Below are 21,747 nucleotides of genomic sequence, written 5' to 3'. Positions count from 1 at the left end.
AAGATTTTAGGGGAGAAGGAAGAAGGGGAAAAATGGCTGAGAGAGGTGGAAGAGGAGAAAATTGGGTGAGGGGGGAGAAGGGGGATGGGGCGAGGAGTGGGGAGGATGTGGGAGGTATGGGAAGGAGAAGGAGGGTATGAATGAGAGGACGAGTATCAGAGAGGGAGTAAGTGAGGGGTGAAAGAGCAAAGGTTGTAAACGGAAGCGGAAGTCCCTAGGGTTGCGGTAATGAGAGAGAGAGAGAGAGAGAGAGAGAGAGAGAGAGAGAGAGAGAGAGAGAGAGAGAGAGAGGCATTAGGTATAAGCGAGCGAAGCGAGAGTAATGGCGGGACAGGCAGGGTATGTGTGCGAGGCGGTACTAGTGTAAGATTAGAGTAAGAGTAGGTTAAGTTAGATGTAAGTTGACTTGTAAGTATATGTAACCCCAAGGGGATCATAAATATATTACTACTACTACTACTACTACTAGTACAACTTTTGGAATTTGTTTAATTATAAAAGTGCGGAGCTAACTTGTTTCGGGTATCCATGATGCATAAATCTTTAGAGCTAGAAAGAAACACGCGTTCCAAATATGACTTGATACGCGTACAATTTCAGATAAATACACTAAAAAAATGGTGTTACAAGTATACATTCCGTAGAAAAAGTATTAAAATTTTTTGTTATACCAAAAAATTTGCGTTATTGTGAAAAAGTTGTGGGTACCTCAAGATATTGCATTGTTTTTAATAAAATAAGGCATCTAATAGAGGAGAAGAGGGTATTATGGCTACTGTCTGCAATATGGCTACCCTTATTGTTGGGTCCATAGTAGATACTTCCACCTTGCTCGAAGTTTTTTTTTGAAGGAAGAAGATTCCTTAGAAGAGTTCTTTGAGAGAGGATTTCTTCGATAAATGTAAATTTCAGTACTGTCATTTGGATTCAAGGAAGAAAGTGGCTCGGAATCTTATGACAACAGCTCAAGAAGAAGAGCAGTAACACTCAGATCCAGGGTCCTGGAGACGACAAGAAGTCTGGTGGTCGTTTAAGTGAAAATGGTTCTCGGGACGACAACTTTTAAAAAAGAGGGCAGTGTTGTGCCCGTTCGGCCGAGCTTGAGAAGCTGGCCAACACTGCTTCTTTTTTTAAAAGTTGTCGTCCCGACAACTATTTTCTCTTAAATAACTAGCAGATTTCTTGTTGTCTCCAGGACCCATCTGAGTGTTACTGCTCTCCTTCTTAAGCTGCTGCCACAAGATTCCTACTGTCGACAATGTGGATACCCCTATTATTTCCGATATTAGGTGATGCTAACAATTGCTTATGGAGTTATTCGTTTAGTAGCCAGCCGTTTTTAGTTATGCTAATATACTAATACATAATGACTGACAATTGTTATAAGGCATTTTTATTTTTGAGCACTTCTAAACTTTTTCAAAGTACACTTTTAACCTTTAATTACATATACTTTCTCATTATTCTTAAACTTTAGTATATTATCACTCGAAGGTACATATATTCCAAGGTTTTTTGTTATTTAACTTCTTTATCCGGCCGTATACATTTCAAGTTATACAAAGTTAAAACAATAACATAAAATTTTGTTAATATGGTTTTTTAAGCAAAATTTTTATATTGAAATATTTCTTCTATAAATCAATTATCATTTTAGAGGGCGGTGTTTAAAAACAATAGAGACATCATTTTATGTTTGTTGTTTAATGTTAAAGGTAAAATAATATTTCTAATGTAGTTTATAATGGTATTTCTAAAGTTTCTAAACGCAGAAAAATTCTAAATCAGGAAAATTTTAAACAATGGAAAATTAAAAATGTATAATTTTGTAACAAGGAACTGTGTTTCTTTTAAACTAAACTAAGTTTTGAACATTATTTTTATGGATAGCCATATTACAACTACTTTTTTTTCCACCGATTATGCGGTGTATTAGATTTTTATAAATCACGTCCTAAATAATAAATATTTCGTTACTTTGAGCCTAGAATTAATATTAATTATAAACAAAGTTATTCAATAAAATGAAAATGGGTGCCATATTACCCTCTTCTCCTCTATATATTTTATATAAATGGTTTTTTTTTCTTAGAAAAAGTTTTACATAATATATTAGAAAAATTCTTCTATTTTAATTAAATGTTAATTACCGTAGGCACATAGTTTGAAAATTTCATGCCAGAAAGCCATCATACTCTCAGCTCCTTCTCCTCCGTATCTCTTTAGACTGACAAATTTTATGGCCAGAAAGTTGTCAAAAGCTTGACTTTTCAGCATTTCCGTGGCTATCGTTTTGCGCGTTTCATTGTTTAATGATTCTGCTAAAGTCGTTTCTACAGCTTCGGCGAACCATTCCCTTTCTTCTTCCGTCTATTTGAAATCAAAGTCCTTATGTCAATAGTGATTCACAAATTATTGACAAAATTTTACCGCAGATAACAAAAATTGTTTTATAATCGATTACAAACGTGTTTTAACATAATTTTTTAAACAAACTTTCGGATTTTTGTGTATAATAATAAAATTCTACCAAATTTGCCTGTTACCTCGAGATAACTAAATTCAGTTCCAATGGCATCGCTGTAGGTAGCATGTAAAAATCGTATAGCTTCTTCTATAGTTCCTTCATCTTGTTGAGTAAATAAAATTCCTTGAAAGCGGACTTTATCCAATAAATTTAGTTTAAAATTTTTTGGTTGCAATTCAGGTAATAACTGTGGCTCGTTAGTAGAAATGGGATTTAAGTTGGCTTGTTTATGTCCGTGAGTTCTATATGCAGTGACCAGTCTATAAAAATTGCTCTGTTTCACTCGTTCATCCAGAGATTGTTTTGGCACTAAAAATATAAATGACAATATTATGAATTTTAAACATAAAAGATTATGAAGCAGTTTACTACTTAACAAAATCAAATATAATGACAACTCTTTTTATCACGTGTGAAAATTACGCATTTTGTTGATGTGTATCATTATTAATACTTTTAACATGTACTGTGACGTGACGACGTGTGTTCGTTGTCCGTCATAAGGACCACATGGCCCGATCGCGAAGATGGGAGCAGGCGCAATTCCGTTGGCGCAATATTTACATGTGTGTGTTCGCCTTTGTCCCGTTTTTCTGTACATTAAACTACAAGTATGAGCACCAGGAAGCGAGCGAAAAAAAAATCGCCGATCGCGACAATGATCTTTGTACATTTCTGACGCTTCGTCCACTCCGGAGCGAGAGAACTATCGCTGCCGTCGAAGGATTACTGGAGCACCTCGGAATGCGGGGCGCCACAGGTTGTACTCACTCTTATCGTTTTCCACAGAGCAAGTAAATACTTTTGAGAAATGTACCTTGCAAAGATGAGGAAAATATCGGCATTTCGGAAGCAGAGTAAAGAGAAGACACTGTACCGACTATCGTAAGAGAGTGGATGCGAGGACATCCACTGACAACAAGAAAACCTGCCTTGAGAGAATCATGGACTCGAGACACAGATCATCCCTAACCAATCGGACGCGACCGCTTCGTGTTGGTTTCTGGGGATGCAAGATTGACGCTGCCATCTTGCAAATACTATTGAATTCCAGGCCGCGTCTGAGACGACACCGACGCCTAGCGGCTGTGCGATTCGCACCCCGCGAAAATCGGGCTAGTGAGCAATGCGGAAGCGGCATAATTATGTTTAGTCGGGCCTCTTGCAGGATCGATGGTCAATGATCACTTGTGCTGCGAGCGTATCCTAGACTTTCACGATAAAGGCGACAAAACTAGCGAGAGAGAACGCAAGAGCCCGAATTCCTGTGTTGTGCTGTTGTCAAGGGGTGAGATAAATGTCAAAAACTCTATGTACAATCACCGATTTCGTGGTCAAGCGAAAGCGGCGTCGAGGCGAGTATATTGTCGAGTTTTTGTTCGTTTTTGTATTGCGTATTAATATCTTTTTGCGTAAACATTTCCGCCGCTCCAATGTCGTCGTTCGATCTCGCCGTGTTTAATAGCATAGAGTTTTTTTTTTTTATTATCGCGCCTGCCAACGCAACCAAGTTGCCATCTAATATCGTCTTGTGTTATGTTGTAGAGTCCGCGTGCTTGTGTGCGTATAATGGTCTCTACGATTATATTGTAGTTGTAATTTATCATTTCTAACGTTAATTTTTGCAATAGCGCATTTCTTTGTATGGAGTGCGCGTGTAAAATTCCGTCAAATTAGTAATTAGAGTTCATCTTCCGTGCTAGTTATGCGTTGGACAAAATTTTTAGTGAAGAATTTGGATTTCTCTTGTACTTTGCGGTAATATTTAGCTAATTCTTTTTTTCGACCGTAATGTTCCGCGACATTGTAACGCCTGTAGCACGCCGATGAACCTGGTGCTTAACACTAGATTGTAATTTTATCGCATCGTACTTTATATACATCACTGTTAATTTTCTTTGTTAATTAGTTTATTTGTTATTGTGTGATCACTCGCCCTCCAAATTCCATCTACCTGCACCAAATCACCCTTTCTGCCAATTCCGTGACTGAGCGGTCGATTTTCAGAACCGTTTAAGTCCACGCTAGATATTGCAAAAATTATCTGTGACATTTAACGCTTGTGAAAAAGTAGCATCTTTTTTTTGTGTTTAGCGCCCAATTTCTCCCATCAAAACTTATCAAGAAATATTGATATTAAAGGATTTTCTAGCTGTCGAGCCATGGACAAACGACAAAATTGTATCGAGTTCGTGAGCGTCACAGTACTTAAGGAGATGTTCTCGCCTTTGAGTTAAAAAAATTGATTAATATTTTTTTAACAGTTTTTAGTAACTTTGAACTTTGAAAGAATGATAAGAAGAAGAAGGAGACGTAGAAGAGAGAGATAAAGGGAGTGGAAGGGAGTTAAAGAGATATTGATTGATTGTTTTTGCTTCCAAAGCGACGGGCACCGAATCATATGCATCACCGTAACTCACCTTCCGGCGCGTGAATAACCGTGCGTTGGCCGCGATCGTCACTGGCAGATTATACGGCCGACAACGTAAAATCACCGGTGACACGCACATGCCTATCTTGTAAATACGTTCTTGTAAATATCGCGACTCACTTGTCTTGTAATTTATTCGCTAAATAAACTATATACATCCATTGATGCCTTAACATATGAATTTGTACGCGTGTCAAGGCATATCGATATGGTAGATTTGGCGTGTTCCGACTCAAAATATTTTTACCTTTCATGCCTGTCATCTGATAATTATATTTAATTAAATTATTAACAACAATTTACCTCTTTTTGGTTTTAGTTAAATTTTTTTTAGATTAAAGTATATGTATAATCAATTTTTAAGTCGAAATTAAATGTAATTGTTCACTTTAAGAAAATTAATAAATATTGATAATAAATATAAATGTTATATTAAATTTTAAAATATATATGTATTTTATATGATTTTTAAATGCAATTTAAATGTTATTTAATTGAACTAATACTCTGTAGATGCTTAAATTTTTCAATCAATAAATTTTTCTAAATTCAAGATAAAAACATATAAGTAAAATAAATAAAATAGAATGAGGATAAAAGTATAGACAAATTAAAGAATTTAAATAAATAAATGAAAAGAATTAATAAGATAATTTCAATATCAAAGATTAAGAAAATTAATCTAATTAAAAGAAATTGAATTTTGAAGGGTATTTGATTATTTAAAATTGGATCAAATCCACATTCTGGGGATGTTTTTTCACGATCTTAAAATGATTTTTAAAAAATTAATAAAAGTCTTAGCGGAATAAGTGTGATGAAAGTGCCCCCACGGCTTTTCGAGTTGGCCTTCTTTCTATATGGAGACATGTCCAAGATAGAACGAAAAAATGATTTTTTTACATTTTTCTTAGTAACAAATCAAATAAAATTTTAAAAATTGTTGAAAAATCAATTACCCATAGACATTAATAAAAATATTTTTTACATTTGTTTTCAATGCAAATTTAAATTAAAAAAAAATGAAAATAACTTTTGAACATTTTTTCCACCGTGATTTCGTTGATTTACCACCTTGAAAAAATTACATGTGTTGTCTCTGTTCCCAACTACTACAAAGTATATTTTTATCAGATTTTTTCAAAAAGTGCATTACAATGAAAAAAAAATTAAAATAACATTTTTCTTGTTAATTTTCTTCAAAAAATGAGCAGATAAATAGTTTTTACCAGCTCTTTAACGTTTTATTTGTTTATAAAATTCCATATTGGAATGTTTTGCTAACCACAAGTTAAAAGCTAATGATAGTTGAACTATTTTTTAATTTTTATGATTTCATGACATAAGGTATTTAATTCATAAATATTTTTGTTTTTTTTTCTCTCTCTCTACTCAAGAAATAAATAGAACAAATTATCATAGAACTACCCGTGAGAGAGGGCGAACGAGTTTTAACCGGATTGCAAAATAAATAGGATCGAGTTGATTAAAAGAAAAAGAGAAGTGGAGTCTCTTGAGTCGGATCGACACCAGAGAATGATCCGCCCCAAAAAGGGTTAAGGCAGGATAATGGGTTGAGTTCCTTGAGTCAAATCGGTACCAAAGCTCGATCAGACTTGAAAAGGGTTAAACCAGAATAACGGATTAAATCCCTTGAGTCAGATCAATACCAAAACTCAATCGAACCTAAAAAAGGTTAAAGCGGAATGACGGATCAAAAGAGAAAAGAGAAAGAGGAGGGTAGTCAATTAAATTGCGTAAGATCCGGATGAGAGAAGGGGCCTGTATGCCGCTTGGATAATTCGGTTACTTGCTTTTCAATTGTTGAATCGGTCTTAGAAGATGGTCTTATTGACTCAAATTCCAGATAAGCTGGCGGCACAGAAGATTGGGCTTGGGCTCTTGATGACTCGCGAACAAGTAGAGTATGCGGGACCACTAGGTGGTGTAGCAAAACTGATACTCAGGAAAATGAGCAGCAAGTCGTGCTCCGGGTTTTATGCAGCCCTTTTTATATCAAAAGAAGTGGGTGTATTAAAACTTTTTGATCCCTCATCAGCTTGGCCAAGTCCAATCAAGATCTTTTTAGTTTGTCTAATCATATTATGATTGGTTGAAAGGTGTCGGTGTCGTCAAGAGATGGGAGTAAGATATTTGGGTCACGACTTCCATATATGGTCTTGGCGGCAAGACCAATTCCCGAATGGAGCATGTCGATTGCCAAATTTGTAATTCTGCGAGTGAGAAGTGTTTGGTTTAATATGACAGTCTGCGTGACTACCTGTCACATTAAAGCCTCACTACCCTTGCTAGCCAGTGTGAAATCTTCGCATCGGGCCGTTATGAGTTTCGAGAACCCGTGCCGACATCCGCCGGCAACGTGTCATTTTCAGAGTTGCAAACGTGTGAATGAAAAGTATTTACTTTAGCATGGCATCTGATATGACAACTTCTCATATCGCACTTTTCGGTGCGCTCTCTGGACGGTACCCGTCGTAGGCTTCCGGTGCGAATTTCAGTGCGAAAGTCTACGCGAGTTGTTGCATCGAGTGCGTCAAGCCATCCTAAGACTTTCTACCGACAGTACGAGTGAAGAAAAAGAATTGTGGAACACGGACGTAACAAAGCCAATTACATTTAATTTCGACTTAAAAATTGATTATATACTTTAATCTAAGAAAAATTTAACTAAAACCAAAAAAAGATAAATTGTTGTTAATAATTTAATTGAATATAATTGTCAGATGACAGGCATGAAATATAAAAATATCTTGAGTCGGAATACGCCGAATCTACCATATCGATATGCCTTGACACGCGTACAAGTTCATGTGTTAAGGCATCGGTGGAACCTAGTGTACAGTTGTGAGCTAAAAGATTGTAACACATTTTCTTCGATGGTTAGATGGTTCAATTCTTAATTGGTTGGATCCACAGGTAAGAACCAATGATGTTCGCCATTTGATGAGCAAGTCTTCATTCCAAAAACAATCGAAGAAAATGTGTTGCAACCTTTTAGCTTACGACTATACATATGTTATACGTTCAAACCGCCGTCTAGTTCTCTCTTAACCCGGATCGTGCCCGAATTACCGACGAGCTACGTCCGCGCACGATTTCTACCCAAGAAAAACGGGTTGTTACATGATATTTTTTTTATTCTCAATATTTGAGAATAAAAAAAAATCGATAAACAAATCTTCGATAATTTGTACCAATATTGTAAACTTTCAATATTTTTATCATCATAATTATAATAATGATAATCTTTACTGAGATTATCAGTGCAGAAAATATTATATAAAATTCATTTAAATGCATCAGCAAACTTATTAATTATTTATTCAAACTAAGATATATTGTAAGCCTAAAATTGATTTAATGAGACCTTTTTGAAATATTATGTTTACTTGTAATAAAATTTATTTGATAGAAAAAGAAATTTTATAATAAAGAAATTTAAAATATAATCTACACTTTAATCATTATTCACAAGACGTGTTAAATAATGATTAAATCAATTTTCAATACTGACATTGATTGGAATATATTCCTAATAATGACATTAATATTTGACAAAATTAATACAAATTCCGATAAAAATGATGCTACAAAATAAAGTATGCCACAAAATAAAATTAGAAAAATTATTAAGCAAGTTTAACATAAAAATAAGCTTGTTGAAAGTACAAAATAATTTAGTTTGAATTTGGGCACTATTTATTATTACATTTATGTAATAGTAATTATCATATAATGTAATTTTAAAACCTCGTGATTTACTTTACAAAAAATAATGAAAAAATATTTATTAATTTTTAAGTAATTATTACTGTTATAGAAAGTTATAATGATATTATTAAATTGTTAAAAAATAATTTTAACGGTATCAGTTATACTATAAAAAAACGGGCGCGTTAAGTATGCTGCTGCTAGAGATTTTATCCATCTTTGATTTTATCTGTCACATAATTTGCTGTTCACCGATACGGGAGTGTTCCGTTTGACCACGTTGCAATTGACCACAATCATTTAGAGCGACTGATGCCTAGAGTTTTTCCACTGTTTAATACTGTCAGCGTTCACTTGCAACGTGTTCAAAAGGTTCTCACGCCATCGGTAATAAATATACTTAAAATGTTTTTGATTTTATTTCTTTTTGATGGTATTATATTTAGTTTTATTTGTTTTGGTTTGGATTTATATTGTTCAATTGTTAATTATCCTTCTGAAAACAATTATTCTAATAATTTTTGTTTCAATTCTATTTCATTCAATTTTGATTTCAATTCGATGTTAATGTAAAGAAGAGAGAAACGGGGGATTTATTTTAATACCCCCAACTGACATAAACAAATAATTCTAGTGGGCAAGCAAATTCCCTTACCACACCACCGGAACAAATCGCAAGCGGCCGCAAAACACCGCTAGTACAGGCAAGCGTGCAAACAAGCGATCCATCGTTTGTAATTAATTAAGAAACCTACCTCTCTTCTCCCTCTTCTTCTTTCTTACTTCCCAGTACTGTACCTAGAGCCTAGTACCGGCCAACTGTTCTCTTTTATCATTTCGCTCATATTCTTTCCTTTTATTGGACACCGCCAAAAAACGCCTTGCATGCTTTCGGGAATCACCTCCTCTTCTAACGGATTGTCCTCCTTCACCTCCCCTGATTTGTTTTATTATTTATTCCTCTGATTCTCCTCTGCGAAACTAACAGAAAACCCTTTCTCACTACCTTTTACATATCTTTCTGAAACCCCGAAGAAACTGTCTCCTCATCTCCTTCTTCTTTTCCTTGAGAAAACTTTATTCCCCTCAGCTACCCATTAAGAAGCTAAGAAACCCCTTGATCATCTCCCTTCAACTTTCTTAGATGAAAGAGAAGAACTGTTCATTTCTCTCCCTCCAAATTTTTTTCAAATAGAAGAAACTTCACCTAATTTTGAGAAACTTCCTATTTCTCTCTAATCTACCTCGTTAATCATTGAAATAATTTAAATAATGATAATTAAAAAAAGGGGAAAAGCGAGACGTAAAATGTAACAAAATATGTTACTTACATCTTTCCGTGAACTTGTTATCTCACTTCTACTTTAATAAGAATAGAGACTTTATAATAATAACTCGTACAATGACACACATATCGCACGCACGCACGCACGCACGCACGCACGCACGCACGCACGCACGCACGCACGCACGCACGCACGCACGCACGCACGCACGCACGCACGCACGCACGCACGCACGCACGCACGCACGCACGCACGCACGCACGCACGCACGCACGCACGCACGCACGCACGCACGCACGCACGCACGCACGCACGCACGCACGCACGCACGCACGCACGCACGCACGCACGCACGCACGCACCGTGGAGAAACGGGAATTCCGATATGAAATCTTGAAAAAAGACGAAATCACGCAAAAACGGCCGAGCGCGCAAGCCAGGCAATATAAAAGGCCCGCGCTCACACGCCCAGTATCTATTTACCGATCCTGATCTGCAACTCCTTTTTGGCGAGAATAAGCGGTAAATGTTCTTAACCGCTGTTGAGATACTTGATGAGCCGAAGTCCGAGAGAGCACATTTCTCTCTTCCTCATAGTCAACTCGGAGACCAAGGCGGTAAAAGTCCTTTACCGCCGCCAAAGTACTTGGTGGCTCCGCGTGTTCCTGACAATATCCGGCGACTCTGCGCCAGCCAAAATCGCCCCATTAAGTCGGACGCGTCGCGGAAACGATTAATTCGGCATACAGGCGTACCGGGCCCACGTATTCGCGCCGTCAACGCGCTGCACATCGCGTGCCAAATATAAATACAACCGCGCCCAGAAACTGGCGCCCAGAAAAATCGGCACCGATTCCAAGAACCGCGAGATTTCCTCGCAACTTCGCGGTCAAGGCCGCTTGTAAATATACTGTAACGACCTAACTTCCGCGTACGAACGGTAGTTAATCGGAGGACGAGGATAGATTGCCGAGAGAACGCGTGAGTATTTTTTGGGTAGAATAACACTTTATTTGAAAGAAGAATAACACGAAAGAAGATTTACAAAGCGTAACGCGCGGACAGAACAGATAATTTGTAATTAACGCGCGGACTGGTTTGAATCGACGTGATTGCGACGATTAATACCGCGATGTTGTTGCGGCGGTGGCAACGACTCAAGCCAAGATCACTTGGTAGAGAGGCAAAACTCCACATTCCTGGTTGTGATTTGATGCCGATGGAGAGGAGAAAGGATGTTGGTTTCCTCCAATTACCGAGATCTCTCGGTTGAGCCCAAGCTTGACTTGAGCCCGTAAATCGGTGATCTAGAAGTCGGAGTGTTAGCTGCCAAGATTTCTCGGCGAAAGCTAAGATTTCTTAACTTCTGAACTAGCGCAGAAGACACTTCTTTGCGGATGGAGATTCGGACGAAAATAAGCAATTCTTGTAGAAGTGGCAGCGCTTATATCTCGTAGAGCTGTATCTCGAGAGCAGGAGATATTCGGGGAGCGTGTGGTACATCGACAGAGAAGGAATCCCCGCCACTTGAGATCGATAGCGACCGCCACTATGGTCGCTTTTACAGCGCGTGTGCGCGAAGAATGCTCGGCACGCGGATGCTATGCGCTTTTTTTGCTGTCCGGCGGGTGGTCAGCCGGACAGCACGGAACGGTGGATGGGAAAGTGGTAAGGCGGTTTGTTACAATACTGTAAATAGCACACCGTATTTGTTTCTCAATATCACTGCCCGTCCAAAGAATTAGATTATAGCGAACTATATTTCCGCCCCGTCTTTTGTCTCTTCTTTTATTTTCATCTTTTTTTTTATTCTTGTAACCCGCCGCGGACGTACTGTTTACACTCCGGCTTGAAAATATATATTTTGTATTAAAACGTTGCAGTAAAAATAAATGTTATAGTCTTGTCAATCATATTTTAATACCGCGTACCGATTTATTTTCTCTCTCCCGCTTCAAACCTATTCCATTAATCTAGCCGCGAGCTAATTCCGCTCAGTAACAAATATCGGTTGTTTCAATGTTAATCCCAAATGTAATCAATAGAGTAAGTTTTTTAATTAAAGTTCTTTTTATATAAAATTTTTCTATTATCCAGGGTAAAGCTAATTTTATTAATCAATTATATTTGTTAGGATAAAAATGTTATTCTTTAATCATTGTATATTAATTATTAATCGTTTTAACTTTGTAATCATTTTTATACTTTCTCTTATTGTTAGAATAAATTGTAACTTTTACTTTTAACCATTTCTTAATTCATTTATTTAATTTATTTTAACTACCTCCGATCCCAGCTCGAATAAGATTAGACTTGATCCAATCCTGTGTAAAAGCGATTTGATTCGTTTACGCAAAATAAGGACTAGACGAATACACGAGATCGAATGAAAGTCATTATTTTGTCAAAGAGGGTGTTCACGATACATTGACTTGTATTCGATGCTAACTTAATGCATTCGATTCGTCGCTTGTACCCTTGAAATATGTGTGCACGAGACTAGAGATCTGTTGTATCCTTTTCTATCTCCGCTCAGGCCCCATTTCTTAAGTCTCGCTAACATAAACAAAAAAACTTTCCTGAGAACTCTGGACAAAACATAAGTAAACAGGTTAAATATTTAGGGCATAAAATTTTTGTGGAAGACATGTCTACGAATCCGGAAAAGATTTCTTCTATAGAAATCTGGCTTGTCACTTCAAATAAGAAACAAGTTTGGATTTTTTTAGAATTTTGTTTTTATTATCGTAAGTCTTTTAGAGGATTTTCTGTTGCAGCTAAATTCTTATATATATTTTAATGGAAAATTCTGCTAAATTTGTTTGGGACAATTGTTGTCAAGAGTCGTTCGAAAGATTAAAAAAATTGTTGATTTCTTTGCTCATTTTATCTGTTAGAGGTTGAACGTGGCGCGCTCAGATCCATTCATCAACCAATAGATGTCGGTACAAGGCACCTTGATAGATAATCTTATTCTTTTTTGATAGATCGACATAATGCCTACATTTTTCCCCGCTTGAGGCGCCTTCCTTACCTTCTTCTCTTTTGTTCTGTCGTCAAGTCACTACGCATTTTCACATTAATATTATATTCTTCACTGTATTTGTTTATTATAATATTAATTAAAGTGTTCACTATTTCTGTAACACCCTTGTTGGTATGTGAGATCTTTCAGCTTCCTGAGATCTTGCAAACCTATCGGATTGTGCAACCTTCCTTGGTTACTTTCTAACATTATCTTTTCCAGTTGACGGAGATTTTATGTTCAACATTGATACATCAAATCATGGTATCGGTGCAGTTCTTTCACAGAAGCAGAATAGAAAAAGGTTATTACTTACTTTAGCCATGTTCTTAGCAAGGCAGAAAGAAATTATTGTATAACTCGACGGAAGCTTTTAGCTGTGGTTGATTCTGTTAAATTGTTTTATTAATATTTGTATGGGCGAAAGTTTTTAATCAGAAGAGACCATGCTTTACTTCGTTGGCTTATGTCTTCCAAGAAATTGGGAGGCCAATTGGCACGTTGATTGGACGCTTTCAACAACATGATTTTGAAATAAGCATTCCCCCTCAAAAGAGAGGGGGAATGCGCACAAAAATGCAGACGGTCTAAGAGACTTTGCGCGGAGAGTAAGTATAATTATTGATCTAAAATGGTGTAACAAACCGCTTTTCCGCTCCTCCCTTAGACCGTCCACCGTTCCAGACTGTCCGACCAAACAACCGCCGGACAGCGAGAAACCGGCGCACAGCGCCAATAAGACTTTTAAACCGGCGTAGCGCACGAACACGCATCTGCGCGTCGAGGAGATTTCCGCGCGCACGCGCTCGACGCAACCGAAGTGGCGGTTGCTGCCGATCTCGAGCAGCAGGGATTTCCCCTCCATTACTACACCGTTTCGTACCCCCGCACCGTCCCTTCCCTCGAGACACGACTATATAAGCGCCGCCACTTCTACAGTCGAGGCTTCTTTTCCGACCGAATTCCCGTCCGCAAAGAAGTGTCTCCTAGTGCTAGCCAGAAATTAAGATATTAGGTGTTGGAATTAATTCGTAGCGTTTTTTTAGAGAGAAACAACGATTTATTCTAAGTTTAAATATAAAAATACATTACTAAAAATATTTTTCATCGCTTGCCACAACTTTTTCCCATCTTTCGGGTAAGAGACGGATACCCCGTCGAAAAAACGCTTCGTCCTTAGAGGCGATCCATGAATCAATCCAAGTTTTGCATTCTTCATCATCATCATAAGAAATAAATTTCTCCGCGGACAAACCATGGGCCATCGACCGGAACAAGTGATAATCCGAAGGAGCAATATCTGGAGAATACGGCGGGTGGGTTAGGACTTCCCATTTCAGTGTTTGCAGGTACGTTTGCACTGGCTTTGCGACGTGCGGTCTAGCATTGTCGTGCAGCAAAATAATTTTGTCGTGCCTTTCGCTCCATTCCGGCCGTTTCTCCTTCAATGCCCGACTCAAGCGCATCAATTGCAGTCGGTAACGATCCCCAGTGATGGTTTCATTCGGATTCAGCAGTTCGTAGTAAACCACACCCCGTTGATCCCACCAAATGCAAAGAAGAAGCTTAGATCCATGAATATTACGTTTTGGTACTGATGATGATGGTTGTCCAGGCTTAACCCATGATTTTTTGCGCTTGGGGTTATCGTAATATATCCACTTTTCATCACCCGTAACAATCCGATGTAAAAAACTTTTTCTTTTGTACCGTTGAAGCAGTAACTCGCAAGTCAAAAAACGCCTTTCAACGTCCCTTGGCTTTAATTCGTATGGGATCCAATGTCCTTCCTTTTGGATCATCCTTAACGCTTTAAGTCGTTTTCCCACTGTTGAAAAGTCAACCCCCAACGATGTGGACAACTCTTCGAGCGTTTGAGTTGAGTTCTCCTCAAGTAATGTCTCCAATTCTTTGTCTTCAAACTTTTTTGGCTGTTCAGGTCGTTCCTTGTCATCTAAGTCGAAATCACCGCTCTTGAATCGCGCAAACCACTTCCGAAACGTTTGTTCAGCTAAAGCTTGCTCACCGTAAACTTCTTCTAAAATCCTGTGGCTTTCCGCAGCAGTTTTATTCATATGAAAGTAATGTAATAAAACTCCCCGCAAAAACACTTTATTTGGTATAAATTTAGACATATTTAAATAATTATAACTTGATGTTATTAACAACAAGTGAAAGTAAGAATGTCGTAAAAATAACACCTAACCTAACAACTGATTTAAGATAAATTTGCTGACGGTAAAAACAGAAAACTGTAGTATCCCCGCCATCTCTCGTAAAACGCTACGAATTAATTCCAACACCTAATAGCTTAGCTTCTGCCAAGAGATCTTGGTGACTAACCGTCCGAATCCTAGACCGACCGACTTACGGACTCCAGTTAATCCTGGGCTCCACCGGGAAATCCTGGTAATCGGAACATCTCCGACCCGCTTTTCTTATTCGGCAACGACTCACGACTCGAGGTGTGAAGTTCCGCGCCTTCAACAAATGATCTTGACGTGAGTCGATCGCCACCGCCGCACAACATCGCGGTATTAACCGCAATGCGTTGCGACCGTTCCGAATCGCGTACAGCTGTACCGCGCGCGCGCGACGTCTTTGGCCGTGGACGCGGCTTTCGGCAAGTCCACAACACCGGCACGTAAACAGGGATTCCGAATTCCGAGAAAACTCGGCTCGGGATCCCTCGCTTGTACATAACACCGCAACTTGTAGATAGAGCGTTATTTCCGTTCTTGGCATCCGCGTTTATAATTCCGCTTGTCCGTCCGTGTTTGTAATTCCGCTCGTCCGTCCGCGCGTTATAATTCCGTTGTCCGTCCGCGCGTAGACATAAATTCTTGTCACGTCTGTCCGAGCATCACCGTCATTTGTCCATCCGCGCGTTGCGTCCAGAACGCTACTGTCTTGTATCGTACCAACGCGAAATAAATTATATTTTATCCACTACCCACGACGTCTAGTTTTCTTGGCGACCTCATCCGCGTCGGGATAGGCCAAATTTTAGAGGAGACACATGATTCTCCTTTTTAGAGGAGGACATTTCGGCGTGAATAAAACTCTAGATAAGATAAGGAAGAGATTTTATTGGGTCACTTCTAAAAGTGATGTGGAGAATTGGTGTAGATCGTGTAAAATCAGCATGGTAAAAAAGGATTCTCCTGATAAATGTAAATTTTCTTTGCAAATTTACAATATTAAAGCTCATTTTTTAAAAAGATTTAAGTGGATATTTTTGGACCACTTCTTATTCTTTCAAATAATTTGTTGGTAATTGATGAATAGTGGATTGTTTTACAAAATGGCTACAGGCCATTCCTCTAAGAAATAAAAGAGCTTCTTCTGTTGCGAAAGCTTTTGTGGATCAGGTAATTTCAAGACATGGTGTTCTTCAGGAGATTTATATCAATAAAGGCAGAAATTTTGAATCTTGGTTGATTAAAGAAGTCATTCTTTTTTGGGTGCTAGAAGAACAAGAACAACATCCTTACATTTACAGTCTAACGGTTAAGTAGAGAGGCAACATCTAACTATTTTGAATTATTTGGCTAAATATATTTCTAAAAATCAGGGAAATGAGGATTGATAGATTTCAATGTTTCTTTTATCCTATCGTTCTTCTAGACATGAGGCAACTGGATTTACCCCCCCCCCTTCCTCCCGAAATGTATTTGCGTGATTACTTTTGAATTGGCTTCGTGGTTGTCCACCTCTTGAGAAGGAAAAAAATTTATAAGACTTTACTCGGAATTTGAAAGATAGATTGTACAGAATCCATGCTTGAGCTCACAAGGGGAGGACCAGGTGAGAGACCCTGGAATTTTGATCCCAATTTTTTTAGTTTTCCTGGAGACAAAAAAAAAGTTTACGTCTCCCGTTTGATCGTATAGGCCTTAGTTTCGAAATAATAAATTTGTGAAAATTGGCCATATCGCGGCGCGCCATATGAGTCTTCCCGGTAACTTTTTTCCCAACCAGTGTAGTCGGCTCCGTGCGTTAGGTGCTTGCTTCACAATCGTAAGATCCGGGTTCGCTCCAGGATGTGTGCAATATTTTTATTATTTTTTTTTAATAAGTGTATTTATTTATCTTGATGATATTGATATAGTATGCAAATTTCTAAAATAAAAAATTTAATTTAATATCACTTTCCAAACATTAATTTAAATTTAATTTGAAGGATATTTGAATTCAAGTAATAATATTTGAAATAATAAATAGGTAGTAATAATAATAATAATATATAAGTTATTTGAAATAGATAACATATAAAGGCAACATATCTAAATTTTCAAATTGTTTAAATTTAATACTAGTATTCTTCTTCTACGACTAAATATTTTAAAAACTAGAATTTTAAAATACTGTTAATATTATTTCCAATTAAATTTTAAATTAAACAATTTGATAATTTAGATACGTTGCCTTTATATGTTATCCATTTCAAACTTATATATTATTATTATTATTACCTATTTATTATTTCAAATATTATTACTTGAATTCAAATTAAATTTAAATTAATGTTTAGAAAGAGATATTAAATTAAATTTTCTATTTTAGAAATTTGCATGCTAGATCAATCAAGATAAATACACTTATTAAAAATAAAAAATAAAATATTGCACACATCCGGGAGCGAACCGGGATCTTACGATTGTGAAGCAAGCACCTAACGCACGGAGCCGATTGCACTGATTGAGAAAACAGTTACCGGGAAGACTCATATGGCGCGTCGCGGTATGGGCAATTTTCACAAATTTATTATTGCGAAACTAAAGCCTATTCGATCAAACGCCGGGAGACGTAAACTTTTTTTTCGTCTCCAGAGTAACTAAAAAAATTGGGATCAAAATCCCAGGGTGACTTACCTGATCCTCTCCTTGTTAGTTTATTTAATATTTTTTAAGTAGTTTTTATAAAATACACATGCAAGAAAATTATTTTCGTAAACACTTTTCAAATGTTCATTTAATACTTTTTTAATGTTTATTCAATGTTAATTTTTATATTTATTTTTCCGTAAAGTTATGTTTCTTTAATGTTTATAAAACATTTAAACTACTTATTTTTCAATTATTATTTATTTAAAAATGTATTAGGAAACGTTAAGTTTTAATTTATTTTATATAATTATTTGAAATAACGATTTAAGATTAAACAATAAGAACTTTTTATATTTAATTTAATTATTGTATTATATTGATTTTTTTCTAATTGTATTCTTATTTAAACGAATCATAGAAAAGTTATTCCACATACTATTTATTTGTGAAAATCAGTAAAAAAATATAACGTTACACATGTTTAAATAAATAATATATTTTAATTATACATCTTTCATTTTTTTGATAACATTATTGACCTAATCTATCAGTGGTGTAGATATATTAACACGTATAGGTTTATTGCGAGGGATCAATTTGCGAGGATTGCAGAAGTCACGCAACATTAGTACGATTATAATTTGGATGAGTGACCGCTTGGAAACTAAAGAAAAAATTCCTCAGAAAAAAACTTCTGCTTACCATCCCTACAATTAAAAAAAATTAAGAATATAATTCTAGCATGTAATGTTTAGTTTCACAGAAAAAAAAAATTTTTTTTTATTTTGTTACGTCCTGCGGAGTAACGATTCTTTTCTTCGCGAACAGCGGATGTACTAATAAACAAGGACGAGCAACAAAGATTTATTTATTATTATAATCTCACTCTGATTCCAAGAATACGGTGACACATAGCGATGAAGATGTCACAAATTAAGAAGCCATAAATTTTCCAAGAAATGGCTAACCTGACTCCCATAAATTGATTATAAAATGTCAAATAAACATAATTAAAATATTTAAGATAGACTCGCCAGTATTAAAATTAGAGAATAAAACGTAGGAAATGCGAGTCAAACGCGGTAATTGGTGCGTTAATGATAACATGTACAATATATTTAAGATTTAGTACATCGATATGTATACATTAATAAATCGGACACGTTTCAACTTTCCTTGAAGTCATTCTCAACGATAATTTTAAATTAACAAAATCATATATGCTAATAATTGTGTAACGTAGTGGTCGAGTTGAACGAAAGAGAAACGTCTTATATTCAGTATAAGTTGTCTCCGACTCGAGAGCGAGGAATTGATACGCCGTGTAGTTGCTTCTGTGTTTAAAAATTCTAAGCGAATTTTCACATAATGATCCATCAATGTTGACCACCAAGATGGACATATAAGCGATCATGCCGTAATCTGTGGTGGACAGTGAACATGAATCCTCGGAAGTTATAAAATAAAAATTTAGACAACTCACCAGCACCGTCAATTTAAGCCATTTTGTAAGTTGACACATCGTAATAAATTAACATAGAAACTTCAAGGAAAGTCGAAACGCGTCCGATTTATTAATGTATACATATTGATGTACTAAATCAGGCATGGCCCACAAACTATAGCTCGAGTTTCTCCGCTTCCCCTTCCACACGCGCGAGTCACGTGCACATACTGTAGCATAGTAGGGACCGAGAGCGGTCGTATGGAGGGGATAGGTGGATCGCAGAGTCAGAAGAAAAGACGGGAAGAAGCAACCGTGCGAAGAGGGAGCATGTTCTCCTCCTCGCGTGCTTCGTGGGCGCCCACGGGGCCATGCCTGTACTAAATCTTAAATATATTGTACATGTTACCATTGACGCACCAATTACCGCGTTTGACTCGCATTTCCTACGTTTTATTCTCTAATTCAAATAAACATGTTTGCCGAAATAATAAATCAAAATAATTAATTTACGGAGGGTTCGAATTAACATCTTTGCTTGAGACCGGAGACATCAAAGGTAGTAAAATTAGGAAGCTAAAAGACGTGGGAATGTAGCCCTTTTGGCTTCCGAATGGGCGCCCACATAGTAATAAATTGATTTAAATCTGCCATGTTATAGTCTTCCAAGTTTATTAACAAATTTACCGCGTTCTCGGAATAATAATTACCAGAAAATATAAAAAAGTCGTAAAATTGAATATCACACGTAGGCGTAGTAATAAGTAAATTAGTGCACACGGCCCTTTATAGGACAAAGAAAATCATAGACAAAAGCGGTATAAATAGGCAAGTTTTTCAACGCAAGAGTCACTTTAGTCCCATCCAAGTCATCCGATGCACAGTCCACATTTATATGTTTGAGTCTGTGACGCTCGGTGCCTCGATCCATCAGTAACGTGTGAATTTATAGTTGGTACGGAAAGTTCGGTCAATAAGACCCGTCTTCGAAAAAAATATTTTATGATCAGTGAGTGATCTCGCAAGTGTCAAACACTCAGAAGCCCAAGATCTGAACATCCATTCAAATCTACACTGCTGTAGCCATCCGAATCTACATTGCTGCAGCCATCCGAATTCACACCGCTGTGCAAAACCCTTGTTAGCCGAATTTAGATTGCTGAGGGTTATTTGCCAACTAAATCCGCGCCATCGAGCGTCACATCATCTTCATTCTTATTTTTCAACAAGTAGTAAGTCTTCAATTTTCAATTTTTATATTTAATTTTAAATTCCCCCTTTAATTTAACACGTTAAATGCCAACTACAAGATACCTTGTAGGTTGTTTACTTGCCCAGGATGCCTATTACGAGTTATCTCGTCGTTTCATCATTTGCCATATACTCGTATGTACAGTTACGAGGAAAATCGTAGTATAACTGTGTAAATATGAATAGATGACTTTAGGAAAGAAAAGAAAAATTAGGTTTGGCTTAAATGAACAGAAAATACAATTAGTTGGTAGTTGGCTTCCGTAGAGAGGTTTCTGTAATATAAGCTAACTACGAAATAATTCGTAACATGTTAAAAAAAAAAAACATTTTTTAAGCTTTTTGATTATTACTATAATCAAAGTTTTTAATAATATAACATGATTAAATCAAATTGGTTTTTTAGACCAGAATCGTGAAAAATTCTGTGGCAGTGTTAAATTCAATTCTCAGTAAGGAAAAATAAAAGATCGGGTCGCAATTCAATTCGGCAGACCGCAAAACGTTGCTGCCGAGAACAAATCAGCAGGGTGCGTCACTTTCTCGACGAAGCTCTGAACAAATTCCTGCGAGGAATAGGCCGCAATTTACCGGAAGCAGAGCCAGTTCCTCCTACTCCCTTTCCAGCTCCTCTCAGTGAGGAGGAGTTTAAACTTCTTTAGGTTTCTCAACTTTCTTTCTCTGGTCATTCGAACTCTTCAACATTCACATATAAATTAACTCCCGATACTCCTGTTTTATCCATTTCTTATTCTCCGGTACCAAATCCGGAACTCAATCCGGACAGGTTCTCTCTTTATTCTCCAGTTAATTCAGATAGACCAAGAACGCCTAACCTTTGCCAACTATCTCGTCTTCCACCTGAAACTTCTTACTCCCCTTCCCTGCGCCAAGCGTAGAGGAGATCCCGCCTTCCTACTCTACAGTTCTTCCTCGAGAGAGTAAGGAACTTCCTTTACATTCTTACTTTACAGTTTTTCCTCGAGAGAGCGAGGAACTTCTTTCACATTCTTACTCTACAGTTCTTCCTCAAGAGAGCGAGGAACATTCTTCATATTCTTACTCTATAGTTCTTCCTCGAGAGAGTGAGGAATTTTCTTCACATTCTTACTTTACAGTTCTTTCTTGAGAGAGCGAGGAAATTCCTTCACATGCTTATTCCACATTTCTTCCTCGAGAGAGCAAGGAATTTCTTTCACATTCTTTTTCAAACGATTTTGAA

At 37.0% G+C, this 21,747-nt stretch overlaps 1 protein-coding gene across 3 annotated transcripts in view; it reads right to left on the bottom strand.

Annotated features, from left to right (window-relative positions):
- Window positions 1–21,747, bottom strand: part of LOC105199284 (probable 2-oxoglutarate dehydrogenase E1 component DHKTD1 homolog, mitochondrial) — a 266,253-nt gene that overhangs the window by 234,483 nt on the left and 10,023 nt on the right. For 2 of the 3 annotated variants that reach the window (XM_039456076.1, XM_039456077.1), the window contains 2 exons: window positions 2,547–2,836; window positions 2,151–2,370 (listed from right to left, as the gene is read on the bottom strand). The exons of the other annotated variant lie outside the window; for it this stretch is intronic. In XM_039456076.1, the coding sequence (XP_039312010.1) occupies window positions 2,151–2,370; window positions 2,547–2,836 (510 nt within the window). The remainder of the gene's footprint in view (window positions 1–2,150; window positions 2,371–2,546; window positions 2,837–21,747) is intronic. 3 annotated transcript variants of the gene reach the window in all.

Source organism: Solenopsis invicta, chromosome 12 (genome assembly GCF_016802725.1).
Source record: "Solenopsis invicta isolate M01_SB chromosome 12, UNIL_Sinv_3.0, whole genome shotgun sequence".
Lineage (NCBI taxonomy): Eukaryota > Metazoa > Arthropoda > Insecta > Hymenoptera > Formicidae > Solenopsis > Solenopsis invicta.
The sequence above is the reverse complement of the archived record's forward strand: the minus strand, read 5'-3'. Positions and strand labels throughout refer to the sequence as shown.